This window comes from Pseudorca crassidens, chromosome 10 (genome assembly GCF_039906515.1).
Source record: "Pseudorca crassidens isolate mPseCra1 chromosome 10, mPseCra1.hap1, whole genome shotgun sequence".
Classification (NCBI taxonomy): domain Eukaryota; kingdom Metazoa; phylum Chordata; class Mammalia; order Artiodactyla; family Delphinidae; genus Pseudorca; species Pseudorca crassidens.
Window position 1 is genome coordinate 25150168 of NC_090305.1, and position 15448 is coordinate 25165615.

The 15448-nt window shown below is 40.1% G+C and overlaps 1 protein-coding gene across 2 annotated transcripts; it reads left to right on the plus strand.

Annotated features, from left to right (window-relative positions):
* Positions 1-5342: 5342 nt before the first annotated feature.
* LOC137231867 (HLA class II histocompatibility antigen, DR alpha chain) lies at positions 5343-10053 on the plus strand. 2 transcript variants are annotated; one of them, XM_067752670.1, is made up of 5 exons: positions 5343-5485; positions 7538-7783; positions 8225-8506; positions 8806-8971; positions 9644-10053. In XM_067752670.1, the coding sequence occupies exons 1-4, from the start codon at positions 5407-5409 to the stop codon at positions 8958-8960; spliced, it is 762 nt and encodes a 253-aa protein (XP_067608771.1). In that variant the 5' UTR covers positions 5343-5406; the 3' UTR covers positions 8961-8971; positions 9644-10053. The 2 variants fall into 2 exon arrangements, with proteins under 2 accessions (XP_067608771.1, XP_067608772.1); XM_067752671.1 differs by having other exon boundaries at positions 8318-8506.
* The last annotated feature ends 5395 nt before the right edge of the window (positions 10054-15448 follow it).

The following is a 15448-nucleotide window of genomic DNA, read 5'->3' on the forward strand; positions in this document are numbered from 1 at the left end:
CTTAGCTCTCAGATTCACTCAGAAGGAGGGCAGACAGAATCAAAGCATTTCAAGGGAGCAGCATCTGATCATTCTCTTCAGTGGGAGAAGTTCTTGAAACAGTCCATAATGCAGACCAGGTGCTGGTCTCTGCCCACCTCGTCCCTAAGTGACGGCTCAGGTGCAAGATGAATTTACACCTGTGAAAGTGGCAGCTACCCTGTGGTAGAATCCTCATCATTTTGGAGTCAATGCCTTTTGCATCAAGTTCATGTGCATAGCTTCCAGACCCCTGGTAAGTGCATGCCCAATTACAAGGGTCACTGCATTCAGAGATGCCCAAGCTATGTATGGGTTCCCACACTTGTTATAATTCATCAGATATTCCTCCTAGCCAAATACAACTTACCAAGCAAAAGCCATTTTTACAATAGATAATTTTGTCTAGAAAGTTAGCTGACATTCTTCCTTTCTTAGGTTTCCTAAAAAGAGCTAGAGATTTAGTCTAAGATTAAATTTGTCCTGGAGAAATAGAAAGGGTATTAAACTTTTACCCGCAAGAATGAAAGTGATTTACAGTTACTTGTTTTCTTTATCAAGCATCATTTTATTTTTCAAATTACTTAAAAGAAACACATTCCATGTTTTGTTTGTGTGCTTATCCCCAAAAAAGCATTGTGATGCTTACTGTAAAAAGATTTTAAAGGTTTTTAAATTGTAAACCATTTAAGCAACCTAATTAGATCAAACACATCTGGGAATTTCTGAGTATGTACACGAGGAAAACATTAGTTAAAGCATCCTGACTTTTAAAATCTTGGATCATTCACTAGCTTTCTGAACGCTCAATGTCAAAAAAACTGATGTGAAGAATTAAATACTATTGACCACAAGAGGGAAGCCTAGTCCCGCTTTCACTACTCTTTAGGAAAAACAAAAAAAACACCTCAAAGGAAAGCCATGTTTATTAAGAACCTTTAAAATATTCACCAATAAACACAGTTTACAAGACAAAACAACTGTCATCCCCACCTGAGGCTGCATTTGTGATGGGAGTGGTTTTAGTGTTTTGAATGGACTCGTTCTTGGACTCCACATATTACTGGCTATAGAGTTAGAGACGTGATTTACAAAACTACCTTCCCACTTCCTAAGTGAGGCATTGACCAAAGGTCTAGACTTCTGTAAATCTTGGTTTCCTCAGAATAAATTGGAAATATAATGGTAGAAAATATAATGGTAATATTTAAGATGATATTTACTATTTTATTAGTAATATTTTAACTGGTAAGGGAGAAAGACCGCACCAAAAAAAAAGACTTTCAGTAAAACCAGTGACAGTTCTCTGGCCGATTTCTCACCTTTCTTTCTACCATAAAACTTCAAAGTTCAAAAGTAACCTTATATCAAAAATAGGTAATTCTCTCTCATCACAGTTAGATAAAAACTTTGATTTTGCTAAAGCATTTTACGGCATTGGTCATTTCTCATGTATTATCCTAAGTCTTGAAATGCCCTGCGTGTTAGATGACATTCATCCACTCATGTTCTCCCGTGTTCTACTGTGATCATCTAACAAACTTCCCTCTTACACTGTACGCTTGACCTGTGCTATGTCAATGCGAACGAGAGCCACCTTCTCATCATGACCTCTATTTTTTGAAAATTTCTTTCATTTGTCATAACATTCAGACTTGAAACCTAACTACAAGGTACTTTTTGATCATTTTCTACCACCTTCCTTATCCTAATCCACCCAGTAAGCAGTCCTAGGGATTCATTCCTCACGTTTAACTTTGCCACGGGGTGGCAAAGATGATAGATGGAGCTGGAAATGGCTCTGAAAATAATTTGCCAAAACGTGGAAGGAACAGAAAGTTGAAGGAGTGAATCAGCCATTGTCCAGGCGCAAGGAGGCAGCTGGTGAAGGCAGCCACTCTCAGGCTTCACTGGTGATTTTTCGAATGAAACTTTTCCTTCACAGTCTCTCAACTACCAAGTTCAGCCTATTAGAAGAGACAAGAAAATTGGGAATTATGAAACAATCTGAATCTAGATGCTCAAATCATAACAATGGGGCCTGTGGAAATATTCTGAGATGTGGATTTGAAGTTTCCAACCCCTCTCCCCACGTGTGTGTGTGTGTGTGTCTGCAATTCCTTATTTACAAAAGCTACACAAAGAAAAGTGATTTCGCACCCCTGAGAGCCTGTACAAACTCAGGCCTTTGAAACATCAGATTTCAAGTGGAGGTAAAGAAAAAAATGAATCAAACTCTCAAACTCTCATCCTCCCAGGGTAGAGATGAGCCCAAACACCACGGACCCCTTTATTCACACAGGACATCTTAGGAAGGTCCATTAACCCATCATCCCAGCACATTTGTTGATGTCATCAGTTGGCAGTTTTCAGTCTGACACAGGTTTTTTTCAGCAGATTAGCCTTTGCCCCCTCTCAGGATGGAGAGGAGACATGATAGAGAACAAGGAGAGTTTTTTACATGGGGACTTGGGGAGGAAATGCCTAGATCAATATCCTCAAAGATCCTCTGGTAGGAAGTCCTCAGCAGGAGAAATACCATGAAGACTCTGAGTGCTAGAGGGAAAAGGAGGGAAAGGCAGATAAGGAAGGGGCTGGAGGCTCTCAGAGCTCAAACCACACAAACACGAAGCAAAGAGGTCCCAGACTTGACCTGGGTCCAAGGAGAAAGCGATCTCATTTCCAAGCCCTTGCCTTTTACTCCAAAATAACATTTTCTCTGGTTCTAAGTTTGGACTGTGGGGAGAACCCGAGTGAACTATGGGGGAAATAGAGATACAGAGCTAGAGGTAGAGAGATATATTTGCATTTAGTAGTTTTTTTTTTAATTCCTATTTGCTTCTATGGTCTTGTCTGTATAGTAGGGAATAAAACCAAGAATATTACATTTCCCAGGCTCTCCCTACCCCCGGTTTCTGAATGTGGTCTACATTCTGCCAGTGAAACTTAAGAGTGTGAGATTCGGGAAGCAGAGACAGGCTGAAGGTTTCTCAGGTCGTGGATACAAGGGTTCACAGACAGGGATCTTGTGTTGGCAGCATCCTTGTGTTCCCAAGACATTCCTTCCCCCTGAGCTCTAAAGGAGCCATGATGTCAGCAGTGGCTCCTACAGGTCCCTCCCTCTCAAAGTTAGGGGTCTGTACTGACTTGTGCTCCTCCAGGCTTCCAAAAGTTTGGAGGTGTAATTCCCTATAATAGAGTAGAATTGTAATAAATAATCCCATTTAGGGTGTCCTCAGGGATTTCTACTTCCTGAATGAACTCTGACTAGTACAGAGGCTCCTCGCCTTTTAACGTTACCGAGACAACCTCATTCAGGTGCCCTCAGAAATTCCCTCAAACACACAGGAAGTTAGGGGTCAGGAGGAAACAGGGAACCATGATTAATGTCCAAATAGAAACTTCTTTCTCATCACAGAGAAAGGGAACTCAAAGTCTATTCTAAAGACTCCCCAGTTTAGTAATCTCATGAGGAGAACCAATCAGTGTTTTAGGACTAAACGACATCATAAGTTGCTGAGCAACATCTTGGGTTGAAGGTGCTATTACAACATGTAGAACACAGAGACATATATAGTCTCTGAGTTTACTGTACATATATTGAGCATCTCGTAAGAACAAGGCATTATAGCAGCCAGCAAAGGGCAAGCACAGAAAAATTATATTGGTTAGGTGTGATTAGAGGAGGTTAGGATAGAGGAGATGACAAACCTAAATTATAGGATCAGACTCTCAGCAGAGACTGATACTGTAAGTCTCCTCTGGCCCATTCCAGTGCCTCCAGGACACACAGTCCTCAACAATTTTAGGGCAGAACTGTGTGTGCGTCCTCCCAGGCACCCAGAAGTTAGGATCAGAGGATGTTCAAAGCCCTTAGATACCTGCTTCCCTGGTGGCGCAGTGGTTGAGAGTCCGCCTGCTGATGCAGGGGACACGGGTTTGTGCCCCGGTCCGGGAAGATCCCACATGCCACGGAGCGGCTGGGCCTGTGAGCCGTGGTCGCTGGGCCTGCGCGTCCGGAGCCTGCGCTCCGCAATGGGAGAGGCCACAACAGTGAGAGGCCAGCATAACGCAAAAAAAAAAAAAAAAAAAAAAAAAAGCCCTTAGATACAATCCAAAAATCAGCCATGTGTAGAGTCTTGGCTCTTCTGAACTGGGAGGGGAGTAGTAGGGCAGGATGAGACCTCAGCAGTGTAGAAAACACTGTGGAAAACCCACCCTAAGTATATGTGTCATGACTGATCTTCAAGAGTAAACTCACCATCTCATGAGCCGCCGCACTGCCAGGTCTCTCCTCCTTGGAAGTATTTGGATTCCAGCCCTTTCTAGGGTTGGTTTAACACTTTCCTTTCTGTTTTGCTATATTTTCAAAAAATGAGGGTCAGTCAACATGTGCTAACTTTCAGTATTCTCAACAGTGAACATCAAGATAAATTCTTTGAATCAGAACTTTCGTCATGAGGAAGTAATAGTAAAGCCCTCCTACCGGTTGTTATCTCTAGTCTTCCAGGTAAAATAAGCTCTGCCCCATTTACTCTCTTTATTCATCTCTCTGATTCTTCAGGAAAGGTATGTGCCCAAAAGTCTTTTCCAATCTCAGGACACATTTAAGGTAATGGGAGTTAGGAATAGGTTTCCCCCTTTCCGGTCTACTATCTCCAGTAACCACTACCTACGTTCCAAGGTGTAGCTTTCCATACATCTCCAGCTTTGGGAGTGTTGGAACTCAGAGTTTCTCTTCTGATGTTCTCCTGAACTGTCAGGGATCCCAAACTCTTGGGTAGAGTTGGCCACCTTGGAGTCTAGGACACTGGAGGGAGCCTGAAGCAGTAAGAGGCGCCTTAAGGGCAGCTCTATCACCCAACACTGCCAAGATTCAGGCATTCCTCATAGCCTGACCATTTACCTTCCTTTTAGATGAACTACTGTCCCTTAAATAAATTCCCCGGCTGTCACAGCACAGAGACATGATCTGCCACTAACTCTTATCTTAGGATATTTCCATTGATTCTATTCTCACTAATGTGCTTCAGGCAGATCCATTTCTGGCACTTGGATTGGGATGGAAGAGTCTCTGAGTGATTGCCCATCATTCTTGAAAACTCGATTCTTTTGTTCTTTTTGTTTGGTTGTGAGTTTGTTTGATTGATTAAGAAGTTCCTTTTCATCTAATGAACAAAGCATCACCTTTCCTGGACCCTTTGCAAAAGTCCATCCCTTAGCAACAGCAGTGTCATATCAAATGATTTTTCTGATTGGCTGCAGCTCAACTGATTTTAAATTTTAATCAGTCAGGCTCTGAAACCCTACATTCTCTTTACTTGTATTCCAGTCTGTTGTGACCCACCTTGAGCTCTACTGACCCTCATCGAGACACCTAAAAAGAAAATGGCCATAATTGGAGTCCCAATACCAGGATTTTTCATCACTGTCCTGATAAGCCTTCAGGAATCATGGGCTATCACAGGTAAGTGCTGAAAGAATCAAAAGTAGGGATAAATAAGTTCTGAGAGCATCGGAGAAGTGAACTGTGGACATTTGAAAGACAATCTTTGGAGTGAAAAAGAAGAGTGACAGGTATTTTCTCGGTCTAACTCTAATGTTATAATAAATTGTAGTTAGAAGAGCTCTCTGCTCACCAGCAATTGAAGTAAAATTTAGATTAGAGAAGCAAAACTCAATTGTGTACTGATTAATACTATTGACTTTGATATAAGCCAAACTTTCAGGGAAATATTTTCTGACAGGCATTAACAAGATACCTTTCTGCTCTTTAACTTTTCATTCCTGGAAAATTAGTAAAAATTAAAAACCTCATGTAATTTCATGAGGATTAAATCAGAAAAAAGTATGAGATTTCTTGGCACCTGTTCTTAACTATTTTTGCCACGGTAGCTATCTTTTGGCCTGTCAATTCTGTCAGTCTATTTGGAGCATAGACATTATACTAAAGATCACTAGAAAGGAAAATCACCAAAAAGCAACCATTCACCCAAGGGAGGGGGAAGGGCAGCCATGCTGATATGAATTGCATTTAATTTACTGTCTCTTGGGACGGTGATAACCCCAGTTACAGTGGATCTTAAAAGGATCTTTGGTTGCTGTAACTTAGTAATATTCTTAAGAGAGTAGAAAAATTGAGTAAGGAAGTGAAGTGTCTGATATTACTCTCTACCATCTCCAGAGCAAATATTGTGCCGTTGTGAAGGTGTATTGTGAAAAAACATTCTTCGCCCAGAGTGACCCCCAAAGAAGGTGGCAGGTAGACTGGAAATAAGTAAAGTAATAACCTAGCTCCAAGACCCATGATGACAGTGTAGGTTTCTATTGCCCAGAAAGAGCCACATACAAGGATGCCTTCCAGGAAAGATAGCTTCCCTTGGAGCTAAAAGAGGAAGTTACAATGTGTGTGTGTGTGTGTGTGTGTGTGTGTGTGTGTGTGTGTGTGTGTGTGTAGCTGCAAATGCTAAATAAATCCCTAGGTTTATCAATATACAGTCAGATTTTAAAACCCACCGCTCATTTACATGTACCACAGAGGCAGCATACTCTTCAATTGTAGCTTTCTTATTTCAAGTCCATTATTCCCTTGGTGTAGATTATTCTCACTATCAACCATAATAGAATATGTCCCTCAATGACAGTCTCAATCTAAAGATCTTTAAGGTGCAAGGGAATGTTGGTGAGGTCAATCCAAATATAGTACTTCCCTCAGAGGGATGCAGGGTGTGGGTGTGGATACAGGAAAGTGAGTGCTCCACAATGCTACAAGGTCTCAAACTTAATTATTTGGGTACCACAATCTCCAGTCATATAGTCCATGGGTCTGGCCCTTAAACATAAAGCAGTTTCTGATGCTAAAGTACTTGTTGTAATCCCGATGATATACTAAGAAATTACTTAAAACTAGTCTCATTTCATCTTAAAAACAAACCCAACATGGAAGCAAAACCACAGTAGAATATAATGGGAAAACTACATATAAATAGATAAAGTAATCTACTCAAGACCACTAGGTAGCTGAATGAGAATTCGAGATTTAATTTGATTCCAGAGTTCAAACCCAACCTTTTAAACATTGTTTCTCTCTTCTTAGAGTTATGGTGCTCTGAGACATGCCCTGGGATTCTGGCTTAAATTATTTAATTCCTAGGTCAAGAGAGTGAGACAACATTTCTCTCTTAGGGGCTACTGCTGAAATTCTAAAGAGGGAATCATTTCTCAGGCAGTAACATAGAGACAAACAAAAGCTTCATGAGACTCTAGTTTTTCAGCCCTCATTTCCTCAATCCACACTCTCTACATTGAACCTTTGCTTGTCCACTCCCAGCTCTGTTGTACACGAATGTCCTTCACCCAGGCCTCATCTTCCCACTCATCCCTACTCTCCATCACTCCTCCTTTCCACTTGGCCCTCTCTTTCCACTACCCCTGCCCACATGTGTGTGTCTCACATCCTGGATTCTTCTTCAACTCTCTCTCCTGGTTCCCACCCTAATTCCCTTTCTTGTCTTTTCAGAGGATCACGTGATCATCCAGGCTGAGTTCTCTCTGTCCCCTTATCAATCAAACGAGTTTATGTTTGACTTTGATGGTGATGAGATTTTCCACGTGGATATGGAAAAGAAGGAGACAGTGTGGCGGCTTAAAGAATTTGGAAATTTTGCCAGTTTTCAGGCTCAGGGTGCATTGGCCAATATGGCTGTGGGAAGAGCCAACCTGGACATCTTGATAAAGCGCTCCAACCACACCCCAAACACCAATGGTAACTCTCTCTGCTGCACTCCTAGGCTTGGGAATTGTAGCTTTAAATAGATACTTCAGCTCTTTGTGTTATGTTACTGTGACTGCCTTTCCCTCCCAGGGACCTGTTCTTGCCATATGCAAGCTCCAAATTCTCATGCCACCAGCCCAAGAACTTTATGAGTTTGTTTCTTTCTTGATGTGCTCACATCTCGTCTCTAGCATCTACAGTCTCTCATAAAGTCATTGCCCTGAATCCATGCCGGGAGAGCCAGGAATGAGGTCCTTGGGTATCTTACACCTCAATGTTGGTTCCCGTTAATGGGGGAGGGTATCAGAGCTGGGTATCTGAGACCATGACACAGATTCTCAGGGCACAATTTCAATTGCTTTTTCAGCCTTGGTGGGAGGGAGAAGGGCAGGGTTAAGCAGGGAAGGCTAATTTCTGTCACCTGTCCCCCAGTACCTCCAGAAGTGACTGTGCTCTCAAACACCCCTGTGGAACTGGGAGAGCCCAACGTCCTCATCTGCTTCATCAACAAGTTTTCTCCACCAGTGATCAATGTCACGTGGCTTCAAAATGGCAAACCTGTCACCACAGGAGTGTCAGAGACAGTCTTCCTGCCCAGGAATGACCACCTTTTCCGCAAGTTTCACTACCTCCCCTTCGTGCCCTCAGCCGAGGATGTCTATGACTGCAAGGTGGAGCACTGGGGTTTGGAGGAGCCTCTTCTCAAGCACTGGGGTAAGAACCATCCTTCAATCTCCTGTATTTTATGGTTTTCTCCTGCGATGCATGTGTCTGGCCCTTTGGGGCCACAAGTCCCCTAACTGTTTCATAACAGCTGCTCCAATTCCTGTTCCTGGTCTCCCATTGCTCAGCTTTCCCCACTTGTAATCTGTAATTCCCTTAATACGTCATCCTGTCTTCCTCTTATTTAGTTAATGAAAAAATATTCTTTTGACTAAGTACCCTATATTTGGTCCTAAGTGCTGCTCCCTACCACATGCATTACTTCTGTACTCTGATTTATTTTTCCCCAGAGTATGAAGCTCCAACCCCCCTCACAGAGACCACAGAGAACGCAGTGTGTGCCCTGGGCCTGATTATGGCTCTGGTGGGCATCATTGTTGGGACGATCTTCATCATCAAGGGTGTGCGCAAAGGCAACACTGTTGAACACCGAGGGCCTCTGTGAGGCACCTGCAGGTGGGTTTGATGTGGTCAGAGGAAGACATATATGGAATGATCCAGAGGAAGGAAACAGAGTGAGGGAAAGGACATGTGATGCCTTTAAGGGAAAACAAGTGCAAAAGTCATGGCCCTTGATTTATCTTTGCTGGACAAAATCAGACATTGCCGTCATCTGATATTCCAAAGCCTCACAGTCCTATGTCCCTTTCCATACATGTGCCCCTAAAACCACACCTCCTGTCTTAGAACTTATCTCCAGTGCCTAAAATAATTGTTTCACATTAGAATACTGAGTCCTGTGATCTGGGAAAGTCAACTTCAAGATTAAGACTCTTCCTGGCTTATATTTCCTGAGCAGGATATCTGTTCTGAAGCATTTCCAGAGCTTCACTCTTTGGGGTTTAGGGTAGATTCATTGTGTGAAGTGGAAATCTCTTGGAGGCCAAAGCCTGTTTTTGCCCCTCCATTCTGAAAAATAGTGTCAGAAGGTCTAAGAGAAAGTAAAGCATGGTCTGCTCATTCATGCTTACTTGGAAGGTTTGAAAGGTTGTATATACAAGAGGTCACACAAATACTGAGAGACTGTTCCAAAGTCAAAGGATTAAAGGTGAAGAGGAAGGAATCTAAAGGTGAGAGCTCAAAATATTCATCTTAAACTCTATAGTAACTGTGTGTGTCCTGCTACAGGTAATGGACTTTGTTAAAGAGAAGATCGGTGAAGATATTTCTGCTTTAATAGCTTTACAAACCCGGCAGTACTCCGATTTTTCACCTCGGTGACAGCAACCATCCTTCAGCACTTCCCAACCCTTTAGCTACTCTAAGAGTAAAGACGCCTTCTACAATTTCCAAATTCTAATGTCTAGTTATTTCCTGTCTATTGCTCCTTCTTGTATTGGCTTTCCCTCCATTTTCCACTGTTTTTTTATTATCACCATGTAATGCCTTTAGAATAGAGCCCATAGGATCCTTTCTCTGCTATGGAACCTTTTGAATGTTCTATGGGCTATCTCTTGTAAACTTATTATTTTGAGTTTCTTCTGACTGCAATTGTGATTTTTCTGAATACAATAAACTTTGAGTCGGTCTTCAGTGGAGTTTTTGGTATCTGAGCCAATTCTTCATGGTGGCTGGGGAGTATATGTGATCCTTTCATCCTGAAATGTCTGAATGTTAAATGTATCTTATAGGCTCTGTAGTTAATCAGAGATAGCCTGGTTCATTAGAACTCAAGTCCATTCAGAGGATCTTCCAGCAATCCAGTTGCTGTGGGCTGGTCCTGATATAGAAAACCCTAGAGTAGGGTTTATTTGTTGAGAGATGACTTAGCAACAGGTTCATAATCTGGTTTGGATTCTTCAGCCTCCAAATCAATGAGATATCTGGATCTTCAGGAGAGTGAATCTTAAATCCTAAGGAAGACTTCTGATAATGGATGAGACAGATGGTGGGGAACAGATGGTGGTGGAGCAGTGAGCAGAATAGAGGAGCGTTCATATACATAACAGGATATCCAAACAACACCACGCATTTTAGACTTAAGGAGGCATGAGATTGACATTACCATTTTCTTCTTTTTTTTTAACATCTTTATTGGACTATAATTGCTTTACAATGTTGTGTTGGTTTATGCTGTATAACAAAGTGAATCAGCTATACATACACATATATCTCCAAACCCCCTCCTTCTTGCATCTCCCTCCCACCCTCCCTATCCCACCCCTCTAGGTGGTCACAAAACACAGAGCTGATCTCCCTGTGCTATGTAGCTGCTTCCCACTAGCTATCTATTTTACATTTGGTAGTGTATATATATTAATACCACTCTCTCACTTCATCCCAGCTTACCCTTCCCCCTCCCCGTGTCCTCAAGTCTATTCTCTATGCCTGTGTCTTTATTCCTGTCCTGTCCCTAGATTCATAGGAAGCATTTTTATTTTTTTTGATTCCATATATATGTGTTGTGTTAGCATGCTGTACTTGTTTTTCTCTTTCTGACTTACTTCACTCTGTATGACAGACACTAGGTCCAACCACCTCACTACAAATAACTCAATTTTGTTTCTTTTTATGGCTGAGTAATATTCCATTGTATATTTGTGCCACATCTTCTTTATCCATTCATCTGTCGATGGACACCTAGATTGCTTCCATGTTCTGGCTATTGTAAATAGTGCTGCAGTGAACATTGTGGTACATGACTCTTTTTGAATTAATGTTTTCTCAGGGTATATGCCCAGTAGTGGGATTGCTGGGATGTATGGTAGTTCTACTTTTAGTTTTTTAAGGAATATCCATACTGTCCTCCATAGTGGCTGTATCAATTTACATTCCCACCAACAGTGCAAGAGGGTTCCCTTTTCTCCACACCCTCTCCAGCATTTATTGTCTGTACATTTTTTGATGATGGCCATTCTGACCAGTGTAAGCTGATACCTCATTGTAGTTTTGATTTGCATTTCTCTGATGATTAGTGATGTTGAGCATCCTTTCATGTGTTTGTTGGCAATCTGTATATCTTCTTTGGAGAAATGTCTGTTTAGGTCTTCTGCCCATTTGTGGATTGGGTTGTTTGTTTTTTTGATATTGAGCTGCATGAGCTGCTTGTATATTTTGGAGGTTAATCCTTGGTCAGTTGCTTCATTTGCAAATATTTTCACCCATTCTGAGGGTTGTCTTTTCGTCTTGTTTATGGTTTCCTTTGCTGTGCAAAAGCTTTGAAGTTTCATGAGATCCCATTTGTTTATTTTTTTTAATTTTCATTTCTCTAGGAGGTGGATCATAAAGGATCTTGCTGTGATTTATGTCATAGAGTGTTCTGCCTGTGTTGTCCTCTAAGAGTTTGATAGTGTCTGGCCTTACATTTAGGCCTTTAATCCATTTTGAGTTTATTTGTGTGTATGGTGTTAGGAAGTGTTCTAATTTCATTCTTTTACATGTAGCTGTCCAGTTTTCCCAGCACCACTTACTGAAGAGGTTGTCTTTTCTCCATTGTGTATTCTTGCCTCCTTTATCAAAGGTAACATGACCATATGTGCATGGGTTTATCTCCGGGCTTTCTATCCTGTTCCATTGATCTATATTTCTGTTTTTGTGCCAGTACCATACTCTTTCGATTACTGTACTTTGTAGTATAGTCTGAAATCAGGGATCCTGACTCCTCCAGCTCCATTTTTCTTTCTCAAGATTGCTTTGGCTATTCAGGGTCTTTTGTGTTTCCATACAAATTGTGAAATTTTTTGTTCTAGTTCTGTGAAAAATGCCATTGGTATTTTGATAGGGATTGCATTAAATCTATAGATTGCTTTGCGTAGTATAGTCATTTTCCCAATGTTGATTCTTCCAATCCAAGAACATGGTATCTCTCTCCATCTGTTTGTATCATCTTTAATTTCTTTCATCAGTTTCTTATAGTTTTCTGTATACAGGTCTTTTGTCTCCTTAGGTAGGTTTATTCCTAGGTATTTATTATTTTTGTTGCAATGGTAAATGGGAGTGTTTCCTTAAGTTCTCTTTCAGAATTTTCATCATTAGTGTATAGGAATGCAAGAGATTTCTGTGCATTACTTTTGTATCCTGCTACTTTACCAAATTCATTGATTAGCTCTAGTAGTTCTCTGGTAGCATCTTTAGGATTCTTTATGTCTAGTATCATGTCATCTGCAAACAGTGACAGTTTTACTTCCTCTTTTCCGATTTGGATTCCTTTTATTTCTTTTTCTTCTCTGATTACTATGGCTAAAACTTCCAAAACTATGTTGAATAATAGTGGTGAAAGTGGGCAACCCTGTCTTTTTCCTGATCTTAGATGAAATGGTTTTAGTTTTTCACCATTGAGAACAATGTTGGCTGTGGGTTTGTCACATATGGCCTTTATTATGTTGAGGTAAGTTCCCTCTATGCCTACTTTCTGGAGGGTTTTTATCATAAACGGGTGTTGAATTTATTAAAAGCTTTTTCTGCATCTCCTAAGATTATCATATGGTTTTTATCCTTCTATTTGTTAATATGGGTTATCACACTGATTGATTTGCATGTATTGAAGAATTCTTGCATTCACTGGATAAAGCCCACTTGATCGTGGTGTATGATCCTTTTAATGTGCTGCTGGATTCTGTTTGCTAGTATTTTGTTGAGGATTTTTGCATCTATGTTCATCAGTGATATTGGCCCTTAGTTTTCTTTCTTTGTGACATCTTTGTCTGGTTTTGGTATCAAGGTGATGATGACCTTGTAGAATGAGTTTGGGAGTGTTCCTCCCTCTGCTATATTTTGGAAGAGTTTGAAAAGGATAGGTGTTAGCTCTTCTCTAAATGTTTGATAGAATTTGCCTGTGAATCCATCTGGTTCTGGGCTTTTGTTTGTTGGAAGATTTTAAATCATAGTTTCAATTTCAGTGCTTGTGATTGGTCTGTTTATATTTTCTATTTCTTCCTGGTTCAGTCTCGAAAGGTTGTGCTTTTCTAAGAATTTGTCCATTTCTTCCAGGTTGTCCATTTTACTGGCATATAGTTGCTTGTAGTAATCTCTCATGATCTTTTGTATTTCTGCAATGTCAGTTGTTACTTCTCCTTTTCCATTTCTAATTCTGTTGATTTGTGTCTTCTCCCTTTTTTCCTTGATGAGACTAGGTAATGGTTTATCAATTTTGTTTATCTTCTCAAAGAACCAGCTTTTAGTTTTATTGATCTTTGCTATTGTTTCCTTCATTTCTTTTCCATTTGTTTCTGATCTGATCTTTATGATTTCTTTCCTTCTGCTAACTACAGGGGGTTTTGCTCTTCTTTCTCTAATCGCTTTAGGTGTAAGGTTAGGTTGCTTATTTGAGATTTTTCTTGTTTCTTGAGGTAGGATTGTATTGCTATAAACTTCCCTCTTAGAACTGCTTTTCCTGCATCCCATAGGTTTTGGGTCATCATGTTTTCATTGTCATCTGTTTCTAGGTATTTTTTGATTTCCTCTTTGATTTTTTCAGTGATCTCTTAGTTAACTTTTTGTAGTGTATTGTTTAGCCTTCATGTGTTTGTATTTTTTCAGCTTTTTTCCTGTAATTGATATCTAGTCTCATAGCATTCTGGTCAGAAAAGATACTTGATACGATTTCAATTTTCTTAAATTTACCAAAGCTTGATTTGTGACCCAAGATATGATCTATCCTGGAGAATGTTCCATGAGCACTTGTGAAGAAAGTGTATTCTGTTGTTTTTGGATAGAATGTCTTATAAATAATCAATTTAGTCCATCTTGTTTAATGTGTCATTTAAAGCTTGTGTTTCCTTATTTATTTTCATTTTGGTTGATCTGTCCATTGGTGAAAGTGGGGTGTTAAAGTCCCCTGCTATGATTGTGTTACTGTCGATTTCCCCTTTTATGGCTGTTAGCATTTGCCTTATGTATTGAGGTGCTATGTTGGGTGCATAAACATTTACAACTTATGGATTGATCCATTGATCATTATGTAGTGTCCTTCTTTGTCTCTTGTAATAGTGTTTATTTTAAAGTCTATTTTGTCTTATATGAGAATTGCTACTCCAGCTTTCTTTTGAGTTCCACTTGCATGGAATATCTTTTTCCATTCCCTCACTTTCAGTCTGTATGTATCCCTAGGTCTGAAGTGGGTCTCTTGTAGACAGCATATATACGGGTCTTGTTTTTGTATCCATTCAGCCAGTCTATGTCTTTTGGTGGGAGCATTTAATCCATTTACATTTAAGGTAATTATTGATATCTATGTTCCTATTACCATATTCTTAATTGTTTGGGTTTGTTTTTGTAGGTCTTTTCCCTCTCTGTGTTTCCTGCCTAGAAAAGTTCCTTTAGCATTTGTTGCAAAGCTGGTTTGGTGGTGCTGAATTCTCTTTGCTTTTGCTTGTCTGTAAAGGTTTTAATTTCTCTGTCGAACCTGAATGAGATCTTTGCTGGATAGAGTAACCTGGGTTGTAGGTTTTTCCCTTTTATCACTTTACCCATTTTCTTAACTTAGACTGAAACTAATTTTTATCACATTGAGTTATTATGAAAATTTCAAATTAAAATGCAAGCAAAATAGTTAGATATCATGCTTAGTGATATTATAAATTCCATTAGTTTTCTTCAAAATTTTTACAGCCTTTTGATAAAAATCTAAGGGAAGCAAAATAAAAATAAGCCAAACAAGCACAAATCATGGCAGCATGACCTTGAAGGGTAGCAGAATATGCCACCACACAATATGCCTCTTTGGCATAAGGATTATTTTGACCTCACAGGTGGTTTTAGATAATAGAATTTAAATTACTTGTTGGCCACAGGAGTCTGCAATACCAAATATCTCCTGCGAATACCTCTGGTATTATAGAAACTCAAATACAAAAAATTATTAAGGCACTTGGCTAAAAGAGATTAGTGCCTCTTCGTGTACATTCTTTTATTTATTTGGTACAGAATGGTTTGGTTCATTGGGCCTATGAATAGATGCCTATTTCAGCCCCTTGGTATTTTCCTTCTGATAGC